Raw genomic sequence first — 24,127 nt, 5'->3', positions numbered from 1 at the left:
GGTAAGTACTTTAGGAATTTTGAATAATCACAATAGATAGCTATATGTGATTTATTTGAAAAGTATATATGCTATTTTAAAACTAGACACTTAGTGCAATTTTCAACAGTTCCTGGGGGAGGTAAGTATTTGTTAGTTTTTGTAGGTAAGTAAACCACCTACGGGGTTCAAGTTTGGGTCCAAGGTAGCCCACCGTTGGGGGTTCAGAGCAACCCCAAAGTTACCACACCAGCAGCTCAGGGCCGGTCAGGTGCAGAGGTCAAAGTGGTGCCCAAAACGCATAGGCTTCAATGGAGAAGGGGGTGCCCCGGTTCCAGTCTGCCAGCAGGTAAGTACCCGCGTCTTCGGAGGGCAGACCAGGGGGGTTTTGTAGGGCACCGGGGGGGACACAAGTTAGCACAGGAAGTACACCATCAGCAGCACGGGGACGGCCGGGTGCAGTGTGCAAACACGTCGGGTTTCCAATGGAAATCAATGGGAGACCAAGGGGTCTCTTCAGCGATACAGGCAGGCAAGGGGGGGCTCCTCGGGGTAGCCACCACCTGGGCAAGGGAGAGGGCCACCTGGGGGTCACTCCTGCACTGGAGTTCCGATCCTTCAGGTCCTGGGGGCTGCGGGTGCAGGCTCTTTTCCAGGCGTCGGGATCTGGGAGTCAGGCAGTCGCGGTCAGGGGGAGCCTCGGGTTTCCCTCTGCAGGCGTCGCTGTGGAGGCTCGGGGGGGCAACTCTGGCTACTCACAGTCTCGTAGTCGCCGGGGAGTCCTCCCTGAAGTGTTGTTTCTCCACAAGTCGAGCCGGGGGCGTCGGGTGCAGAGTTGCAAGTCTCACGCTTCCGGCGGGAAACGCAGTTGTCTTGAAGTTGCTTCTTTGGAAACAAAGTTGCAGTCTTGGATGAACAGGGCCGCTGTCCTCGGGAGTTTCTTGGTCCTTCTAGAGCAGGGCAGTCCTCTGAGGATTCAGAGGTCGCTGGTCCCTGGGGAAAGCGTCGCTGGAGCAGTGTCTTTAGAAGTGGGGAGACAGGTCGGTAGAGCTGGGGCCAAAGCAGTTGGTGTCTCCGTCTTCTCTGCAGGGTTTTTCAGCTTAGCAGTCCTCTTCTTAGGTTGCAGGAATCTGAGTTCCTAGGTTCAGGGGAGCCCCTAAATACAGAATTTAGGGGTGTGTTTAGGTCAGGGAGGGCAGTAGCCAATGGCTACTAGCCCGGAGGGTGGCTACACCCTCTTTGTGCCTCATCCCAAGGGGAGGGGGTCACATTCCTATCCCTATTGGGGGGGATCCTCCATCTGCAAGATGGAGGATTCCTAAAAGTCAGAGTCACTTCAGCTCAGGTTGCCTTAGGGGCTGTCCTGACTGGTCAGTGACTCCTCCTTGTTTTTCTCATTATCTCCTCTGGCCTTGCCGCCAAAAGTGGGGCCGTGGCCGGTGGGGGCGGGCAACTCCACTAGCTGGAATGCCCAGTGGTGCTGTAACAAAGGGGGTGAGCCTTTGAGGCTCACCGCCAGGTGTTACAGCTCCTGCAAGGGGGAGGTGATAAGCATCTCCACCCAGTGCAGGGTTTGTTACTAGCCACAGAGTGACAAAGGCACTCTCCCCATGTGGCCAGCAACATGTCTCGAGTGTGGCAGGCTGCTAAAACCAGTCAGCCTACACGGGTAGTTGGTTAAGGTTTCAGGGGGCACCTCTAAGGTGCCCTCTGGGGTGTATGTTACAATAAAATGTACACTGGCATCAGTGTGCTTTTATTGTGCTGAGAAGTTTGATACCAAACTTCCCAGTTTTCAGTGTAGCCATTATGGTGCTGTGGAGTTCGTGTTTGACAGACTCCCAGACATATACTCTTATGGCTACCCTGCACTTACAATGTCTAAGGTTTTGCTTAGACACTGTAGGGGCACAGTGCTCATGCACTGGTGCCCTCACCTATGGTATAGTGCACCCTGCCTTAGGGCTGTAAGGCCTGCTAGAGGGGTGACTTATCTATACTGCATAGGCAGTGTGAGGTTGGCATGGCAACCTGAGGGGAGTGCCATGTCGACTTACTCGTTTTGTTCTCACCAGCACACACAAGCTGGCAAGCAGTGTGTCTGTGCTGAGTGAGGGGTCTCCAGGGTGGCATAAGACATGCTGCAGCCCTTAGAGACCTTCCCTGGCATCACGGCCCTTGGAACCAGGGGTACCAGATACAAGGGACTTACCTGGATGCCAGGGTGTGCCAATTGTGTAAACTAAGGTACAGGTTAGGGAAAGAACACTGGTGCTGGGGCCTGGTTAGAAGGCCTCAGCACACTTTCAAATCAAAACATAGCATCAGCAAAGGCAAAAAGTCAGGGGGTAACCATGCCAAGGAGGCATTTCCTTACAAGGAGTCACTGGCCAGTCAGGACAGCCCCTAAGGTGCCCTGATCTGAGGTGACTCTGACTTTTAGAAATCCTCCATCTTGCAAATGGAGGATTCCCCCAATAGGATTAGGGATGTGACCCCCTCCCTCAGGGAGGAGGCACAAAGAGGGTGTAGCTACCCTCAGGGCTAGTAGCCATTGGCTACTAACCCCCCAGACCTAAACACACCCCTAAATCGAGTATTTAGGGGCTCCCAGAACCTAGGTAACTAGATTCCTGCAACCTAAGACGAAGAAGGACTGCTGACCTGAAAGCCCTGCAGAGAAGAGGGAGACACCAACTTCTTTGGCCCCAGCTCTACCGGCCTGTATCCCCACTTCAAGAAAAACTGCAACAGCGACGCGTTCCATAGGGTCCAGCGACCTCTGAAGCCTCAGAAGACTACCCTGCATCTAAAAGGACCAAGAACTCCCGAGGACAGCGGCTCTGCTCCAAAGAAGAAACATCTTTGCAAAAAAGAAGCAACTTTGAAAGGACACACGTTTCCCGCCGGAAGCGTGAGACTTTGCACTCTGCACCCGACGCCCCTGGCTCGACTTGTGGAGAACCAACACTACAGGGAGGACACCCCGGCGACTGCAAGCCCGTGAGTAGCCAGAGTTGATCCCCCTGAGCCCCCACAGCGACGCCTGCAGAGGGAATCCAGAGGCTCCCCCTGACCGCGACTGCCTGCTTCTAAGAACCCGACGCCTGGTAGGGACACTGCACCCGCAGCCCCCAGGACCTGAAGGATCCGACCTCCAGTGCAGGAGCAACCCCCAGGTGGCCCTCTCCCTTGCCCAGGTGGTGGCTACCCGGAGGAGCCCCCCCCCCCCTTGCCTACCTGCTTTGCTGAAGAGACCCCTGGGTCTCCCATTGAACTACATTGCAAACCCGACGCCTGTTTGCATACTGCACCCGGCCGCCCCCGTGCCGCTGAATGTGTACTTTTTGTGCTGACTTGTGTCCCCCCCCGGTGCCCTACAAAACCCCCCTGGTCTGCTCTCCGAAGACGAGGGTACTTACCTGCTTGTCAGACTGGAACCGGGGCACCCCCTTCTCCATTGAAGCCTATGCGTTTTGGGCACCACTTTGACCTCTGCACCTGACCGGCCCTGAGCTGCTGGTGTGGTAATTTTGGGGTTGCTCTGAACCCCCAACGGTGGGCTACCTTGGACCCAACTTTGAACCCTGTAGGTGGTTTATTTACCTGCAAAACTAACAAACACTTACCTCCCCCACGAACTGTTGAAAATTGCACTGTGTCCAGTTTTGAAATAGCTTATTGCCATTTGTGTGAAAACTGTATATGCTATTTTGCTAATTCAAAGTTCCTAAAGTTCCTATGTGAAATACCTTTCATTTAAAGTATTGTTTGTAAATCTTGAACCTGTGGTTCTTAAAATAAACTAAGAAAATATATTTTTCTATACAAAAACCTATTGGCCTGGAATTGTCTTTGAGTGTGTGTTCCGCATTTATTGCCTGTGTGTGTACAACAAATGCTTAACACTACCCTCTGATAAGCCTACTGCTCGACCACACTACCACAAAATAGAGCATTAGAATTATCTCTTTTTGCCACTATCTTACCTCTAAGGAGAACCCTTGGACTCTGGGCATGCTATTTCTTACTTTGAAATAGTGCATACAGAGCCAACTTCCTACAACATCCCATCTCCTTTTGAGTTTTTCAGGGAGCCCCATGATCATGCTCTTCAATGTCTTGTTTAATCTCTCAACAAGGCCATTGCTTTGTGGATGGTGTGGTGAGTTTATAAGTCACCCCACACTCATTCCATGTGTGTTTCAGGTAAGCTGACATGAAGTTGGTATCCCTGTCAGAAACCACCTCCTTAGGAAATCCCACTCTGGTAAAAATACCAATGAGTGCCTTGGCTACTGCTGGGTCAGTAGTGGACCTAAGGGTAATTGCCTCAGGGTACCTAGTAGCATGATCCACTACTACTATGATATACTGATTCCCTGATGCTGTGTGTGGGTCAAGTGGACCCACTGTATCCACTCCCACTCTTTCAAAGGGGACCCCCATCACTGGAAGTGGAATGAGGGGGGCCGTTGGATGGCCACATGTCTTACCACTGGTTTGACAGGTGACACAGTGTAAAGAAATGGCTCCCTGTTGCAGTTACCCCCCCCCCCCACTTTTTGCCTGATACTGATGCTGACTTGACTGAGAAGTGTGCTAGGACCCTGCTAACCAGGCCCCAGCACCAGTGTTCTTTCACCTAAAAGAACGAGTTACTTACCTTCGGTAACGAGTTTTCTGGTGGATACATTAGCTACCTGTGGATTCCTCACCTCATGAATACTCCCATGGCGCCAGCATTCTACGGAAATCTTCTTACTAGTCTCTGCACGTCGACGAGGACGTCACTGTCTCGCACGCGACGCCGTCTGACGTCATACAGGCAATAAGAGGTCCTCGACGACGTGCGGACGTCAGTACCAATCATTTTTTACGTGCATGAGAACAACCAGGCAATGCAATGAAAGAACAAAGCAACATCCATTATATTGTAAAAATACACCACATTGTATGTCTTTATGTACATATATATATATATAAAATCTCTCTTTTAAAATATATACACACACCAAGTATATACACAAAGATATATACATATATACATATATATATATAAATATTATATATATACATCTATTGCACCCTCAAAGATCAAGAGGAGCGCACTCAAGGATTACTTGGCAAGACCATAAAGGCAACGGGGAGGCGGGTGGGACCGTGAGGAATCCACAGGTAGCTAATGTATCCACCAGAAAAGTTGTTACCGAAGGTAAGTAACTCGTTCTTCTGATGGATACAACTACCTGTGGATTCCTCACCTCATGAATAGAGTCCCAAAGCAGTACCACGCCCGGCGGTGGGTGCCTAAATGGTCAAACCAAGAAATCCTGCAGCACTGACCGTGCAAAATGGCCGTCCCTTCTAACCTCAGAATCTAAACAGTAATGTTTTGCAAAAGTGTGAAGGGACGACCAAGTTGCGGCCTTGCAGATGTCGACCACAGGAACACCTCTGGCTAAGGCCGAAGTGGCCGACTTAGCTCTGGTGGAATGAGCTCTAATGCCCTCAGGAGGATCCTTCTTTGCCAAAGAGTAACATATTTTAATGCAAAGAACAACCCACCTGGATAGTGTTCTCTTGTGGACTGCCTTTCCTCTCCTCTTGCCCACGTATCCAATAAACAGCTGATCCTCCAGCCTGAAATCCTTTGTTCTATCGATAAAGAAGCTCAACGCTCTCTTTGGATCCAGACGGTGCAGTCTTTCTTCCTCTTTGGAAGGATGAGGCGGAGGATAGAACGTGGACAAAGTAATTGCCTGAGCCAAATGGAAGGGTGAAACAACCTTCGGGAGGAAAGCAGCCTTGGTCCTCAACACCACCTTATCCCCATAAAAAGTTGTATAAGGGGGTTTTACTGATAAGGCCTGCAACTCACTCACTCTCCTTGCTGATGTTATAGCTATCAGGAAGACTGTTTTTAAAAACAAATACCTCAAGGGGCAAGAATGCATAGGTTCAAAAGGGGACCCCATAAGGAAAGTCAGGACTAAGGACAAATCCCATTGCGGCATAACGAATGGCTTTGGAGGATATTGATTTAGAAGGCCTTTCAAGAATCTGATAACAATAGGGGATTTAAATAAAGATGGTTGGTCTGGAAGACATATGAAGGCTGACAAGGCCGATAAATAACCTTTAATGGTAGCCACTGCACAACCTTTCTGCGCCAGAGATAGAGCAAAAGACAAAACGTCCGATAGATGAGCTTGTAAAGGATCAATCTGCCTCTCTCCACACCACGCAACAAATTTAGACCACCTATTAGCGTAGATAGATTTAGTGGAGTGTCGCCTGGCCGCTAATATAACATCCACTACCTCAGGCGGGAGAGAGAAGGAACTCAGGTTGCCCCGTTCAATCTCCAGGCATGTAGGTGCAGACTCTGGAGGTTGGGGTGTAGAACCTGCCCCTGCGACTGCGAGAGGAGGTCTGCCCTGAAAGGGAGACGGAGCGGCGGGCACGTTGAGAGTGGAGAAGGTCGGAGTACCACACCCTCCTTGGCCAATCCGGAGCTATTACGATTACTAGAGCCCGGTCTTGGCGAATCTTCCTCAATACTCGAGGAATCAAGGGTATGGGAGGAAACGCGTAAAGCAACTGGCCGCACCAGGTCATTTGAAACGCGTCCCCCAATGCTTCCTGCATCGGATACTGAAGGCTGCAGAACAACGGACAATGCGCGTTCTCTCGAGTGGCGAACAGATCTACCCGAGGAAACCCCCACTTCTGGAAGATTAAACGGACTTGATCTGGATGGAGACGCCACTCGTGGTCTGCCGAGAAGTGGCGACTGAGACTGTCCGCACGCACGTTCAAGACTCCGGCCAGATGGTTTGCTATCAAGCAAATCCGATGGTCCTTTGCCCAGGACCATAGTCGAAGAGCTTCTCTGCAGAGAAGGTACGACCCCACTCCTCCCTGCTTGTTTATGTACCACATCGTGGTAGTATTGTCCGTTAGGACCTGTACCGACTGACCACGAAGGGAAGGGAGGAAGGCCTTGAGAGCCAGACGTACAGCCCGTAACTCTAACAGATTGATGTGAAAAATCTGTTCCTCTGGAGACCAAAGACCTTTGATCTCCAGATCCCCCAGATGAGCTCCCCACCCTAGAGTGGAAGCATCCGTTATGACTGTGGCCACTGGTGGCGACTGCTGGAACGGTTTTCCTTGTGAAAGATTGTTGCTTGCAATCCACCACTTCAAATCCACAGCAGCATCTCTGGAGATCTTGACAGTACCCTCTAGATCCCCTCTGTGTTGAGACCACTGCCTTCGGAGGCACCACTGAAGAGCCCTCATGTGCCAGCGAGCATGCGTGACCAACAGAATGCAGGAGGCAAAAAGACCGAGCAGACGAAGGACCTTGAGGACTGGAACTACCGCTCCGTTTCGAAACATTGGAACCAAATCCTGAATATCTTGAATCCGCTGAGGCGGAGGAAAGGCCCGACCCAATGTCGTATCCAGTACTGCCCCTATGAACAGGAGGCGCTGAGAGGGCTCCAGGTGAGATTTGGGCTCGTTCACCGAAAAGCCCAGGTCGAACAACAACTGGGTTGTTGACTGCAGATGACGCAACACAAGCTCCGGGGACTTGGCTTTGATCAACCAATCGTCCAAGTAAGGGAATACTGCTATCCCCTTCCTTCTGAGCTCTGCCGCAACCACCGACATCACCTTCGTGAAGACTCGAGGTGCTGAAGTAAGACCAAACGGAAGGACCGCAAACTGGTAGTGTTGCGATCCCACCACAAACCGGAGATACTTCCTGTGTGACTTGAGTATCGGGATATGAAAGTAAGCATCCTGCAAGTCGACAGACACCATCCAGTCTTCCATGTTCAACGCCAAAAGCACCTGTGCTAGGGTCAGCATCTTGAACTTTTCCTGCTTGAGGAACCAATTCAAGATCCTCAGGTCCAGAATTGGTCTCAAACGACCATCCTTCTTGGGAATCAGGAAATACCTTGAGTAAACTCCTTGACCCCTTTCCTGCTCCGGGACCAACTCCACCGCGCCCTTTAAAAGGAGGACTTCCACCTCCTGTTCTAGCAACAGGAGGTGTTCTTGTGAACAATACGAAGGGCGGGGCGGGATGAGGGGCGGAAACTCCCGAAAGGGAAGGGTGTAGCCTTTTCCCACAACACTGAGAACCCAAGTGTCCGACGTAACAGTCTCCCATTTGGTGAGAAAATGCTGTAATCTTCCCCCTACAGGAGAGGAGTGAGTGGGAAATGGTGGAAGCCTAAGGCTGCTTCCCCTGCTGCACCCCGCCAGAGGATGAGGAAGAGGCAGAGTGCTGCTGAGAGGCTCCCCTGGTGCGGACCCTACCCCTCCCCCTAAAAGATCTATAGGGGTGGGAAGAGGCAGGTTGCTGATATCTTCCCCGAAAGGAAGAGGAGGAAGAGCCACGCCCAAATCCACGAAACCTCCTGAAGAATCTGGAAGAGGCCGTGGAAGAAGGAGCTTGGAGTCCCAACGACTTAGCCGTGGCCCTGCTCTCCTTAAAACGTTCCAAGGCCGAATCAGCCTTAGCCCCAAACAGTTTGTCCCCATCAAACGGGAGATCCAACAATGTGGACTGTACATCTGCCGAAAAGCCCGAGTTACGTAGCCAGGCCTGTCTCCTTTCCACCACAGTTGTGCCCATTGCTCTGGCTACCGAGTCGGTGGTATCCAGTCCCGTCTGGATAATTTGGGTCGCAGCAGCCTGGGCATCAGAGACAAGATCCAAAAGACCCTGGGGAAGCTCTGTAAACGAAGAGGAGATGTCATCCATCAGAGCATGAATATACCTCCCCAGGATACAGGTCGCATTAGTGGCTTTTAACGCCAGACTGCAGGACGAAAAAATCTTCTTCGACTGCGCCTCTAGCTTTTTTGAGTCTCTGTCCCCAGGCACCGTCGGGAAAGAACCAGGCGCTGATTTGGACGAACAGGAGGCCTGCACAACCAAGCTCTCCGGCGTAGGGTGCCTAGATAGGAAACCAGGATCAGTTGGAGCCGTCCGATACCTCCTGGCCACGGCTCTGTGAACTGCTGGGGAAGATGCCGGCTTCTTCCACACCTCTAAAACCGGATCCAGCAGAGCGTCATTAAAAGGTAATAGAGGCTCCGCCGCGGCTGAGGCCGGATGCAACACCTCTGTCAAAAGGTTTTGTTTCGCCTCCACCACCGGCAAAGGCAGGTCCAAAAAACTAGCTGCCTTCCGTACCACTGTATGAAAGGAAGCAGCTTCCTCGGTATATTCCCCCGGGGACGAAAGGTCCCACTCAGGGGAAGTGTCCAGCCCACTGGCCGACTCCAGTCCACGCAGCCCATCACCCGAGTCCTCTAGCTCTCCTTCCTCTAGGGCTCGTTGGTACTCCTGCTCCTCTAGTACCCGGAGAGCACGCCTCCTTGAATGCAGTCGTTGCTCAATCCGCGGAGTCGACAACACCTCCGCCGAAGTCGGAGATCGGCGCCGATCTTCCGAAGCCACCGACGCCGCATCCGGCGCCACAGGTAACTTCGGCGCCGACTGAAGAGCAGATGAAACGGATGGACCCACCGGAGTCACAGGCCGAAATCTCGACGTCGACGGGATGGAAATCCCTGGGGCCAATCCCTCCGAAGCCATCGGAGCGGCCACCGGCGCCGACACTGGCGCCGAGCCCACGTTCCTAAACGGGAGAAAGGGCATAAAGGGTGCCGGCCGAAGAGGCGCAGGATCACCCAAAGAAAAGGCCAAAGGCCCAGCCGGAGCACCCCCTGGAGCCATCTGTTGGAAGATGGCATACATCGCATTCAAGAATGCGGAACTATCGGCTCCAGGGGTGGGAAAAGCCGGATACTGGGGTGCCTGACTCGGAGGCGACCCCGACGCCGGCCTCGGCGTCTGCGCCGGAGAAAACACCTGAGGCTCCAATACCTCAATCACCGACGCCTGTCCAGGCGAAGTTGGAGACGTCGGAGAGAGCAACGGCGTCGAAGGATGCGGCGTCACCGTGGGGCTGACCTCCCATGTCCTCCGCCGCCGATCCGGAGACCTGGAACGAGCCTCCCTTGAATGACGCCGAGATTCTCTACGGCGCCGGGAGTCTCGATGACGCCGATGTCTTGGAGAAGACTTTTTCTTGTGATGCTTCTCCTTTGACTTGGCCATAAACAGCTTCGCCTCGCGTTCTTTAATGGCCTTCGGATTCATGTGCTGACACGAATCACAAGTCGAGACGTCGTGGTCGGAGCTCAAACACCAAAGGCAATCGGAATGAGGATCCGTCACCGACATCTTGCCTCCACACTCACGACAAGGCTTAAATCCAGACTTTCTCTGCGACATTATTTCCACAGAGAAAGAGTACGCAGCAAGATATACACTGTAACCGCAAGAGTAACAGTTGCTCCCTCGAAGATAACCGTTTCGAATGCACAGAAAAAAGGGAACTGACGTCCGCACGTCGTCGAGGACCTCTTATTGCCTGTATGACGTCAGACGGCGTCGCGTGCGAGACAGTGACGTCCTCGTCGACGTGCAGAGACTAGTAAGAAGATTTCCGTAGAATGCTGGCGCCATGGGAGTATTCATGAGGTGAGGAATCCACAGGTAGTTGTATCCATCAGAATGTACCATTATCTCCACAATTGGCACAACCCTGGCATCCAGGTAAGTCCCTTGTAACTGGTACCCCTGGTACCAAGGGCCCTGATGCCAGGGAAGGTCTCTAAGGGCTGCAGCATGTCTTATGCCACCCTGGGGACCCCTCACTCAGCACATGCACACTGCCTCACAGCTTGTGTGTGCTGGTGGGGAGAAAATGACTAAGTCAACATGGCACTCCCCTCAGAGTGCCATGCCAACCTCACACTGCCTGTGGCATAGGTAAGTCACCCCTCTAGCAGGCCTTACAACCCTAAGGCAGGGGGCACTATACCACAGGTGAGGGCATATGTGCATGAGTACTATGCCCCTACAGTGTCTAAGCAAAACCTTAGACATTGTAAGTACAGGGTAGCCATAAGAGTATACGGTCTGGGAGTTTGTCAAACACGAACTCCACAGCACCATAATGGCTACACTGAAAACTGTGAAGTTTGGTATCAAACTTCTCAGCACAATAAATGCACACTGATGCCAGTGTGGAATTTATTGTAACATACACCCAGTGGGCATCTTAGAGATGCCCCCTGAATACCTACCCGACTTCTAGTGTAGGCTGACCAGTTTCTGCCAGCCTGCCGCACACCAGACATGTTGCTGGCCACATGGGGAGAGTGCCTTTGTCACTCTGTGGCCAGGAACAAAGCCTGTACTGGGTGGAGGTGCTTCTCACCTCCCCCTCCAGGAACTGTAACACCTGGCGGTGAGCCTCAAAGGCTCACCCCTTTTGTTACAGCGCCCCAGGGCATCCCAACTAGTGGAGAATCCCACCCCTCCTGCCACTGCCTCCACTTTTGGCAGCAAGGCTGGAGGAGATAATGAGAAAAACAAGGAGTCACCCACCAGTCAGGACAGCCCCTAAGGTGTCCTGAGCTGAGGTGACCCCTGCCTTGAGAAATCCTCCATCTTGAGTTTGGAGGATTCCCCCAATAGGATTAGGGATTTGCCCCCTCCCCACAGGGAGGAGGCACAAAGAGGGTGTAGCCACCCTCAAGGACAGTAGCCATTGGCTACTCACCTCCCAGACCTAAACACACCCCTAAATTTAGTATTTAGGGGCTCCCCTGATCCCAGGAAAGCAGATTCCTGCAACCTGAAAAAGGAAGAAGGACTGCTGACCTACAAGCCTGCAGAGAAGGAGGAAGATGACAACTGCTTTCGCCCCAGCCCTACCGGCCTGTCTCCACCTTCGAAAACCTGCTCCAGTGACACATCCGACTGGGACCAGCGACCTCTGAAGCCTCAGAGGACTGCCCTGTACTAATGGACCAAGAAACTCCAATGAACAGCGGCCCTGTTCAAAACCAGCTACTTCTCTGCAACAAAGAAGCAACTTTTAAAGACTGCACGTTTCCCGCCGGAAGCATGAGACTTCACACTCTGCACCCGACACCCCCGGCTCGAGATCCAGAGAACAAACACCTCAGGGAGGACTCCCTGCCGACTGCAAGCCCGTGAGTAACCAGAGACGACCCCCCCTGAGCCCTTACAGCGACGCCGAGAGAAACCAGAGGCTCCCCCTGACCGCAACTGCCTGTAACAAGGGACCCGAAGCCTGAAACCAACACTGCACCCGCAGCCCCCAGGACCTGCAGGAACCGAAATTCGACACAGGAGTGACCCCCAGGCGACCCTCTGCCTAGCCCAGGTGGTGGCTGTCCCGAGAAGCCTGCACCACTAGAGTGACCCCCGGGTCCGCCCATTGTTTCCTACTTGAAACCCGACGCCTGCTTTGCACACTGCACCCGGCCGCCCCTGTGCCGCTGAGGGTGTGTTTTGTGTGCCTACTTGTGTCCCCCCAAGTGCTCTACAAACCCCCCCTAGTCTGCCCCTGAGGATGCAGGTACTTAACCTGCTGGCACACTGGAACCGGAGCACCCCTGTTCTCCATAGGCGCCTATGTGTTTTGGGCACCTCTTTGACCTCTGCACCTGACCGGCCCTGAGCTGCTGGTGTAGTAACTTTGGGGTTGCCTTGAACCCCCAACGGTGGGCTACCTATGCCCCAGAACTGAGACTTGTAAGTGTTTTACTTATCTCCTAATCTAACCTTTACTTACCTCCCCCAGGAACTGTTTATTTTTGCAGTGTCCACTTTGAAAATAGCTTATTGCCATTTTTACAAAGACTGTATATGATATTGCTTTCATTCAAAGTTTCTAAATCTTGAACCTGTGGTTCTTAAAATAAACTAAGAAAATATATTTTTCAATATAAAAACCTATTGGCCTGGAGTAAGTCTTTGAGTGTGTGTTCCTCATTTATTGCCTGTGTGTGTGTGTACAAACAATGCTTAACACTACCCTCTGATAAGCTTACTGCTCGACCACACTACCACAAAATAGAGCATTAGAATTATCTACTTTTGCCACTATCTTACCTCTAAGGGGAACCCTTGGACTCTGTGCACACTATTTCTTACTTTGAAATAGTATATACAGAGCCAACTTCCTACATGCAGTTAATGAACAGATGTATTTCAAAATAGTTGTGATTGGAATTATTGAACAGGGTACTTGTACCTGGGACATAGGGACTATAGTTGCCACATCAACAACCACCATGAGATAAATTATGAAAACAATAGGGTTTCTTACTTTTATCCATGGAGTAATCTCTACTAACTATACTACTAATTATTTTAGCAAGTCTGTAAGTGATCAGTAGCTACTGCTCTATGTTTTTTTAATGCTGTGATCTAATCTGAGCACTCCCCAATGTTTCTTCAGACAGATTTTTTCATGTTTTAGTGCTCCGTTAAGGGAAACAAGGTTCACTTACCTGTAAGAGTAGTTTGACAGCTCAAAGACTTTTCTGGATTCACATGTTGCACACTAATCCACCATCAAGTGGATGGGTCTGAACTTTTTCTTTATATGCATGCCACTGAAGTTATCCAGAAATGGTCGCCATTATTAGATTCTTTTTTCCTTGCTGAAGACCTCCCGTCACTGGGCTTAATTACTCTCTCTGGTCTACACATGTCTCACTCCTTGCTTATTCACTCTGCTTCCATGGGGAGGCGGCAGTGTAGCATGCGAATCCAGAAAAAACTACAACCATCAAAACTACTCCTATAAGTAAAAGTATCTTTTTGTTTTGTAGTGTGAATATTTTCTGTATTCACAGCTGTGCCCTGATTGTAAAGCGACAGTCCCCTCAATTGAGAGGTAAGATTAAACAGAGTGTGAGTTTTTCAACAGGTGTCTTAGAATTTTGTGCCTCAACTGTGCCTTTTTACTATCCTGTATGTACCAGCAGTTGTGTGAAAGTGTGAAATGATGATCTGGTAGCTGCAGTGCATATATAATTTATGTATACGTTAGCTACGAATGCTAATGCAGCTCTCTACTTTGTAGTTGTGTGCTCATTTTGTCTCGAATGTCATCAATACCTCTTTGCAACACACTTGATTTGTTTGAATCATCCATTTTATGATGGTGCCCTTTATGACGTTTAATCTTGTTAGTAGGTATGAACGATTAAATAAATTGGTTCCCTTTCGTACACTGCTCCTTCTGACATACAGAGTGGGTAGGGCTCTTTTAGTTTGGTTTTAGGTTGTTCAAAGAAAGCAGGTAGTTGTATCCCCTGGATAAAGTGGAAGTGCAGAATGACTTCGGTAGGAATCAAAAGATCTTTCACATGATTCACCTTGTCCTTATTTATTGGTAAGTGTAGCTCTTGTACTGTGAGAGCTTGTCTCTAAGTGATGTTAATATAACCAGTAAGGCAGTCTTCATTGTCATCTAAAATGAGCTTGAAGGGTGTTTTCATTAGTTGTGTCAGTACCAGGCTAAGTTTCCACATTTGTATAGGGTGACAACCTTTACAGTGTGGTTCTTGTTATGTCTTCCAAAAACCATTTGATGATGCTGAACCTGTACTGCTGTTGGGGGCTGCGCAGTACTACAGAGCCCATAAACCCTCTTGCCATCAAGTGGTAGAGGAGGAGCCCGACATGAGCTCTTTTAGTGTCTTGGATTCCCGCACTGCGGTTCGCCGAACCTTTGCCACAGTTCGTGTTGGGAGCTGTGTCGGACTACAGAGCCTATAATCCCTCTGGATTCAGGCGGTGGAGTCTGACCTGAGCTCTGTCAGTATGGCTTAAATTCCTGAAGCGTGGAATATCCTCAGGTTGTGCCCAGGGCCAGACCTGGCCAAAGCAGGTCTGTCTGCACCAGTCAGAGCCGAAAGGAGGCTAGGCTAGGCCACCCCTCTTAGATTCACGAACAAAGCGGAAGCTGCCGCTCTGTCTCCTACATGAAAAAATTGTATTCATTTTTCAAGCTTCCCACGGATAACAGTAAAGTGTTATCCACCCAAGGGGAAGGGAGAAATAGGGATCACATACGGCATTTATCACTAGCTATCCAACTAGCGCCATGGGTGCAATAAACAACAAAATTGGGTTGGTCAAGGAGATAATGGGAACAGTGCAATGCCAAGCCACCCAATTTACAAATGCCTCAGACCCACTGATAAGCCTAACAAGGCAACGTTGAAAGTGTAATCCCATCCCTTACCCTAGGATGCTTAATGATTCTTTAATTTTCCTAAAGATTTTAGGATGCAGGGCCCACAACTTCAGACTTGGACAAATCATCTGCCACACTGAGGCGAAGGTGGGGTCTGTAGATAACACTGCCACATGATACATCTTAACCCCCCAGTCCATGACAAACTTTCCTCGGATAAGAAATGAAATGGGTATGGACCTGAAAGAATTACAACAGAAGCTGTTAAAAACATATGATGAAAAAAAAGAAAACTATTCTGCAATCTGGTAGACACGAAGCTGATTAAGATAGTGGAAAGATTTGCAAACCAGTTGAGTACTTACAAGCAGGAAGGCAATGAATGATCATAAGCAAACCAATCAGACATGTAGAAAAAGTCATCAAGAGCTATCAATTACCACTGGTTACTATTGTCAGGACTCTACCAATACCCACCACCCTTAATTGCTCTAATGAACTGTCTCTTTGTATGTTTACCCCCCAAGTTTTACAACTGATGCAGCTTGTTCTTCGACTCAGAGTGCACTGAAACAAGCTAACTAGACCTCAGTGCTAGTGCCCTGACCGTAAGGTGCATGTCGAATTGGCTACACCCAACTGGAAATGGCTAACTTGCCTGTAAGTCCCTAGTAAATGGTACCCTGGCACCTAGGGTATTTAAGTCAGAGCGGTTACTCAGGACTTGCAGCACTGATTGTGCAACCCTGAAGATCCTCCAAGTATAACAAGTCACCCAGTATGCCACTACAGACTCAAAAATTAGTAGTCCACTGCTACCCCAACTATACCACTGAAAGCAATGGCAAAGCCAACCCTTCCCCTTGACATGTCTGTAAGTCACCTCTCTGGCAGGCCTACTTTTCCCCAAAGCAGGGTGCAACATATGACCGAAGCAGGGCACATACTTTGCAAGTCTTGACAGTAAAACCTGCAAAACTGTCATTTTTACTGAGAAAAGACTTGGTCACCCAATTAGTGAGTACAGAGGTACACAATGACCCCTCAGCCATGCTAACTCCTGAAAGGTGCAACAAAAGTAGGCACTCCAATGTATCAAACAACTAGTTACATTAAGCCTGACTTCTATCGCAAGTTGAATGTAATCTAACTTGTTGCAGTGTGCCACATTAGCAAAGCTGCCACCTTGTTGCCTTTTAAACTCCTGTGCCATCCCAGTCAGACAAGGAGCCTATTCCACGAGACTGCTTTCTGCCCTTCTGGAGAAATGCATCAATGACTCTCAGGAAGGAGACCAATGAGGGATTGCAGGCAAGGGAGATGTCACCTCCCTCCTATAGGAAGCCACTCACGTGTTGGCCCCAAAAGGCAGCCTTCAAAGGTGAAACCACAATTGGAGGGCAAGTGTGTAACACCTGTTGGTAGTCAGAATTGCACAGGATGCAGCCAGCAAGGGAAAAACAGTTGCCAAACCAGTTTCCCCAGGGGTGTGTAACCCTGAAGTAGCCACACCACATGGGTGGACTAGGGAGGTCTGGTCACAGAGAAGGGTCTGTCCACCTTGGGAGAGGACAGACTGGTGCATCCCAGGATAACCAGATGTCACACTCCACAAAAAAGTGGTCACCAGGTGGGAGGGAACCTGGTCGCCCACGGACTATCAACCACATCCAGTCCTCATACCCTTTCTGAGTATAAATAGAGCAATCCCAGTACCCATGCCTCAGATCTTGACCGACTTAGGACCAGAGAAGGAGTGCCCTGCTGCACTGAGTGACCACAGCAAAGAGAGACTGGACCAATGAGGAATGTACCTACTGGCTAGCAAAGAGAGAGACAACATCTGTCGTGTCCTGCTCACAGAGAAGCTGTCTCCAGAGCCCAGTCCTGACAACAGAACTCCAAAAGCCAGCTGACTGGCTTCCTGTACGCACCACCAGAACACAACTAAAGAAACCTACTGGGACAAGTTAGAAGCCTAAAGTTTTCAAGCAGCTACCACTGCAGCTGTGTGGCACCAACGGCCAAGGCCCAAAGCACAGAGCTGCACCAGAGTTTGCTGAAAGCCGGAGTGCTCTGAGAGCTACTGGGTCCCTCAGAAGGAGAGTTAATGACTCAGGAAGGATTGGGCTGTGACCACAACAACAGATGACAGGTAGTTTAGTGGTGACTAGACTTAAGCCAGACGGGGGAGAGCTTAATGGGAAGTTGAGCCTGCAACCAAGACCCCCCCACTTCATTGTTTTGGTGTCGTTTAAATGCTTAAAACCTCTCCTCTGTGTAAGCCTTGCTGCTCCGTGCCACAGCTACCCAGTGTTGAGCTGAGGGTCTTATAGATGAAACCTACTGGATCTGAAAGGTTTGGCAAGTGTATTACACAGTGAGGTTGTAACACCATACCATATAGTACAACCATTTCCTCACAACAATACGAACAAATTAAAAAAATTTTTTAAACTGATACAGTTTATTGCAAGAAACCCTACTTCTTTGCAGATGTCCCATCACTGCCCCCCCTACTAGATGCTGGTTTTTGACTAACAGCCCACTGAGTCCTGCTAATCATACCTCCCTGACAGTGCTCTTTCCTGTAAAACAAGTAAAGTCTAATTGTAACTCAACTGTAGCACCCCTGTCAGCCCTAGTAAACGGTACCCCTGTGGAGGTAAGTGACCTTATTGGCATGGCTACCGACCACTTTTTGCCTGATATTGATGCAAATTTACGGAGAGTGTGCTGGGATCCTGCTAACTAGGCCCCAGTACCAGTATTCTTTCCCAGCAATTGGCACACCTATGGCACACAGTTAAGTCCCTTGTAAAAGGTACCCATGGTACCAAGAGCCCTGTGGCCAGGGAAGGTCCCCAAAGGCAGCAGCATATATTGTGCCACCCTGGGGGACCCCTCACAAAACACATGCACACTGCTATTACATCCTGTGTGTGCTCTAGTGGAGAAAAAGACAAAGTCGACATGGTAGACCTCCCAGGTGCCATACCCACAAACCACTGCCTGTGGCATAGGTAAGTCATCCCTTTAGCAGGCCTAACAGGCCTAAGGCAGGGTGCACTGTACCACAGGTGAGGGAAGAGCTGCATGAGCAATATGCCCCCTACAGTGTCTAAGTCCATTCTTAAACATTGTAAGTGCAGTAGAGATGGCACCTGCATGTTAGCTAAACTGCTAGTGCAGGACTGACCAGTCTGTGCCAGCCTTCCACTTTCTGACCACATGGGGAGAGAGCCTTTGTGCTCTCTGTGGCCAGAAACAAAGCCTGCTCTGGGTGAAGGTGCTTCACACCTTTCCCCTGCAGGAACTATAACACCTGACGGTGAGCCTCAAAAAGCTCAGGCCTCCTGGTACAGCGCCCCATGGCACTCCAGCTAGTGGAGCTACACCACCACAACCCCCCAGACAGACAAAGCCCCACTTTTGGTGGCAAGTCAAAATTAGGGAATAAGGTGTCCAGAGCTGAGGTGACCCCTCTTTGCAAAACCATCCATCTTGGTATGGAGGGCAGGGACCAATAGGGTAAGGTCTGTGTCCTCCTCTTTCCCAAATGGAGGACACAGGAAGGGTGTAGCCACCCTCATGGACAGTAGCTATTCGCTACAGCCCTCTGACCCCTGTAACCCCCTAAATACAGGATCTAAAGCATCCTCTGAACCTAGCTCATCAGATTCCTAGCGACCTCACAAGAAGAAAGGACTGCTAAGCTGACCACCAGCAGAGAAGACTGATGACGCAAACGGACTTGGCCCTATCCCTACCCTGAATCTTGTGGTTCTAGAAATAAAGTAACAAAATATATTTCTTGGCTGTGTGTGTACCACAAATGCTTTGCACTACCCTCTGATAAGCCTAACTGCTCAACCATACTACCACAAAAGAGAGCATTAGTATTATCTACTTTAGCCTGTCTTATGCCACCCTAAGGGACCACACACACAAAAAAATACTTAAAAGACTGCCATCGCAGACTGCAAGACATGGTGGAAACCATGTTTAAAAACAGTCCAGCCTGCTGATTTCTGACCCCCTTCCAGTGAGAGCCCACATTCTCAGATGCCAGAAACAATGCCTGCTCCCTAGGAAGGTATTCACGCCTCCTCCAGCAGGATGGCTAGTGTTTTAGCATACCTAGCCAAGGGATTTCAAAGTCCCTGCCGCCTTTGATATAAGACCCCAGCTTCTCTCAGTCCTGGGAGATGACAACCCCCTGCCCTGAGGCCCATTTTGCACCAGGGCAGGCAGGAAATTAGATAGGTGAGTTACACTGTCAGACTAATTACACGCCCCGGGAAAGGGAGGGGGGGGGGGGGTTGGGGGGGATGTGCAGTTGAGACATCAGTGTTCCTCTTCTCCTTGGTTCGGGGCATCCGGGTGCAGAGGTGATGTGGACTGTCCCATATAAAGAGCCAGCTTCTCTCACTTATAAATGACTTACGATGTACCTGGTCTCTGGGGCAAAGGTGGACTGTTACTTCGTTGTGTTAGTGTTCTTCAAAAAGGTAAGTCTTCAGCTCTTGTAAATTGCAGTAGGATAGGGGCAGTCCTGACGGACACAGTGATGTGGTTCCAAATCCCTCATACATAGCCAGAGAAGGCCTACTGCTTTGCTTTTCTCACACTTCGTTGCCTCCAGTTAGATGGTGTTCTGGATGTGTGTGTGCACCATAAGCTACTTGTAAGCTTGACAGTCTAATATAGACGGGTGCTGGTCATGATGGCTTTATACGTTAAGAAGTTTATTTAGACAATGGTGGGAAAGGGAGCCAGAGAAAGTCCATCAGAATGGGGATAAGATGCATGTGTCATGATAAAATGTGTGCAAATTATGTCTAATTTTTCTAACCTTGAAAAAGTGAGGGCTCGCAAAGCAAGTATCTGCAAGAATCATAACTACCGAGATATAATTCTGTAAAAGAAAGAATAATTGTAACAATATAATTAATAAAAACTACACTGAATAATACACTTCATAAATTGTGAACTGACCTTTACCCGTTAGCCACATCACTACATTGGCACTGTATAAAGGGGTATTGTTAGATACTTTCCTTGGGATGCATATAGAACAGGGCATTTTGTGTAGATCCTTGAAACTATTCTTGACAAGAGATATTTCATTATGCATCTTTCATGTGTGGCAGTTTGTTGGTCAGAATGTTAAGGTCAACAGCTCCTTTCGTGGTTGTATAAGCTTACATCAAAAGCAATATGCAAACTACTAATACACTTCACACGCATGTTAAAACATCTTTGCACGAGCCAGACACTGGTAATATGAGAAGGCAATATTTGAATGCTTCACCAAAATACTGTCAAATGTACTGTTGCTTAATTAAAGCTAGATTTTTAAAAAAAATAAACTTACCATAAATAAATCTAAATATGATCATAATTTTATCTAACATTTTTTCAAGTTCTTCATCAGTAGCTTCTTTGTTGCCTGCACGCAGCTTTGAATCCACATGCTTGGCTAAAAAAAATTAAAATAAAACAAAAATTCAAATGAAAAATTGCACACCATTCCACCGTCTTGCTAAAGTAAATATGCTCTTTCCTATTTTTACAAGGCAACCCTAAAAACATTTTAATTTTAGACACCAACTTAGTATAGAAATGAATTTTTTACTTGAAAGTTAATTTTGCTTTCTAGAAAGTTTTGGTGTTCAAACCTCAACACTCAAATAAGCTTTGACATTTTTATTCTTGCTTTCTCCCAAAAATTCAGCCATCATAAAAGACGCCAGATTGTGCAATACCATATATACACATTTAGTGGTGCGGTTGAGCCTCTGTAGCTAATTTTAATACTTCACTTAGTAAGAAAACGGATTTCTGAACACTTAATAACTTATTACTCCCCTTCTCCCAACCACCAACCTGCACCAAACTTGGAGAAAATACTATTTTGGTGCGGTACAAACGGTATAAGGGGAAAGGATAACAAAAAGAAAAAGTATGTGAGCTGCCACCATCTTCTGCCCTCTCTAATTTATTAGTTTAACACCTTCGCCCCTCATGTCCGGGCTATTTTCTGCCACTCATGCAACAGCGGGGCACCTGAAACACACCAAGTTGCCCTTTATGGAAATGTAAACAGGGGGCAGAAACAGGTGCCAAATAAAGTGCTCCTCAGTAGCCTGCATCACTGTGCTTTTTTGTCGCAATATGGTACACTATAACGGTCACACCAAGAAAATATGTTTTATTATTTCTTATGACCATGAAAGCCTACGTAGACCGTTGGATGGATGATTTGCTTACACTCTTTGTTAAAAGGAGGAAGGGGAGTGTTTGTTCACTAAGAACGTTTCTGGTCTCTAAAAAAAATACAGAGGGTCAGCCTGCTAAACAAAGTATGGAAATTGCTTAACGACTGATGAGTGGCTCTGAATGTTTATTATTTTGTGGATAACAAATGCCTGTGTTAAAAAAATTATACCTAACAAAATGTCAAACATAAAATGTAGGGTGTGGTTAAATAAAATATAATTGTTTCATGGATGTTCTAAAAATCTGTACATTCAATTCAATAAATGTACCAAAATACTTTATATGGAAACGGTATCAACAAACAAGTTAGCAATGCATTAAAATATAGTACTAGTTCTGAATGAATGAATAACTATGCAGTGTACGGCTACTCAAAAGTGTCCTGGCGCTGAAGAAGCAAATCAGGTCAGAGGAAAGCACTAGTCGCTAAACAGGTGAGTTTTAAACAGCTTCCTGAAGGGAGCCTCTCCCAATGTATTTTAGATGGAAAGGGAGCAGATTCCAGATCAAGGGTACCCGAAATGAAAAGGAAGAGCCATCCTGCTCCTTTTTCTTGAGGTGTGAAACAACTAGGAGCTGCACGTTCTTTGAGCGCTGGGATCTCAAAGGGAAGTATTTTTAGATCTTGTTGTTAAGGTACTTGGGACTCTTTCTCATGTAAACCATGGTGAGCGAAAGAGCTTTGGAGATGATTCTTTTGCCAATAGTAAGCCAATGCAGCTGCTTTAGAAAACCAGACACTGGCGCCCATTTTGGAAGTTTGAACAGAAGTCGGACTGCTGTATATTCTGTACAACTTGACGATGTGTCAAATATTCAGATAAGCCTAGATAAAGAATGCTAGAACAGTACAAAGACAGCAACAGAGACTGAACCACAATTTCCTGCACTTCCCAAGGCAAGAACAACAAAAAAGTTCTTCAGGGTTCTCAAGAACCAGAAACACTATTTGGCCACTCAAGAAATCTGTGCCTTCAAAGTGAGACAATTATCACATAACACCCCCAATTCCTGGCTACAGTCTTAGGAGGGGGTGGTCAGTTCAATCCAATTCAATGATGAAATTGGGGTTTTAATAAATATTAAGGAAAACTACATTTTAGAAAGTTAATGTTTATCTACCTGAACTGACAGGTGGCTAATTTGCTCAGCCAGGAGTAGGTGTGCATGAGATGGGACATGCCTCTAAGGGTCAAACAATGGGCTGATTCAAATCAGCTCAAGAGAATATGCAGGGTGTGTGTGGGCTGCTTGCCTCCGTTTGATAGCATAGTGTCAAATCTTGCATAACAGGTATGTTTAGCCATATGTAACACTTAGGATGCACTTGGAAAGGAGACACGAGGACAACAAGACAAATCTTCTGGGTCCCCTGTTGGACTGATGAAGGACACTGCTTTTGTCTTACTAGACTTCACCTCTGGATTTTAGTCTAAGACGTGGGAGGGCACTAGGAATACCATAGTATACTCCCCAAGCACATCTCCAAACCCTCAGAGTCCACGTTTAGCGCTGCCAACGATTTTCACCATTTTGAAAATGGTGTGACGCATGGCATTTGGACCTGTTTTCAGTACAGTAAACAGGAACGAGTGGAAAAGTGGGTAGGGCTGGCCCTGGAAACCTTTAACCCACTGGTTAGGGAGTATCCAGTAGTCATCACCACCCACTAGCTAGTTTCAGGCATAAATGCATCCCATCTAGGCATCTACTTCAGAACACTTTCTGGGCCTGAAGGAGATCAGACGAGGCCTGGACTTGCTGTCTGTGGCCTAATTGGAGCCCTGAAGGGCTGGACCTGCTCCCTCTTGTACCCAAGATAAGTGGACTCAGTTGACTGTCCTCCTGTGTGGCTACAAGGAGGCAAAAAGCGGGAAGAGGCATTTTCCTGGAACGCCCAGCTAAGCAAAAGCAACTAGACTTGGACTTGACCCTGCTGTCGGCTTCTGCCTAACACTGTGGGAGTCTCCAAGCGCCTTCCCTGACTGAATTCCTGGGGTGCTTTAGTACTGTACGCTTGTGGTTGACTGAGACTTAAAGATTAAGCCAGAAGGTTTGATCAGGACAAACCTAGTTGGTGGATCAGACCCGCTCTCCATCATGGAATAATAATTATTTCAAATTGTGCATAGGTAATTTTGGTGTCATCTTGTTTATCACATTTAACTATATATATATAAATATATATATATATATATATTTTTTCGGTTGGGGATTTGTTTTTGTTTTCATATTTTGATTTTATTACTGTTGTGGTACTGCATAAATAATTTACACATAGCCCTAAGATAACCCTGCATGCTCTGTGCCATAGTAAACAGGGGGTTGAGCTCATGTCAATTTAGTAACGGAAGGCTCACCCTAATAAGGGCTGTGATAAGTGGGTAGTCACCCATCCCAAATAATAATCCAATTTCTTACACTTCTGATTGATACTTCTTCGTTCAGATTCTTCACCTTATGAGTGCAAAAGAAACATCCTCTGGGAAGTGTGACTGAGAATCCAAAGAAATTCTGCACCATACTCCTGGCCAAAGTATCCATTATGGCATACTTGATTTCGGAGGCTTAACATATGTATGCAAGGCTGAGCACAAGGCAGATGCCAACCACCAGAACGTATCTGGTGAAAGCAGTGGAAGAAGCCAAGGTGCTGGTGAAGTGGACACAAATGGCAAAGAGTCTTTAATGGGCAAATCATAGCAGAGTACGGCTAAACCAAGGCAAAATGATGTGCCTGA

The 24,127-nt window shown here is 48.3% G+C and overlaps 1 protein-coding gene across 3 annotated transcripts in view; it reads right to left on the bottom strand.

The window, feature by feature from the left end:
• CUL4B (cullin 4B) overlaps positions 1-24,127 on the bottom strand; it is a 581,072-nt gene that overhangs the window by 305,244 nt on the left and 251,701 nt on the right. For all 3 annotated transcript variants that reach the window (XM_069212058.1, XM_069212066.1, XM_069212075.1), the window contains one exon: positions 20,482-20,586. In XM_069212058.1, coding sequence (XP_069068159.1) covers positions 20,482-20,586 — 105 coding nt within the window. The remainder of the gene's footprint in view (positions 1-20,481; positions 20,587-24,127) is intronic.

Source organism: Pleurodeles waltl, chromosome 2_1 (genome assembly GCF_031143425.1).
Source record: "Pleurodeles waltl isolate 20211129_DDA chromosome 2_1, aPleWal1.hap1.20221129, whole genome shotgun sequence".
NCBI classification, from domain to species: domain Eukaryota; kingdom Metazoa; phylum Chordata; class Amphibia; order Caudata; family Salamandridae; genus Pleurodeles; species Pleurodeles waltl.
Note: the sequence above shows the minus strand (reverse complement) of the source record. Positions and strands in the feature narration are given on the sequence as shown.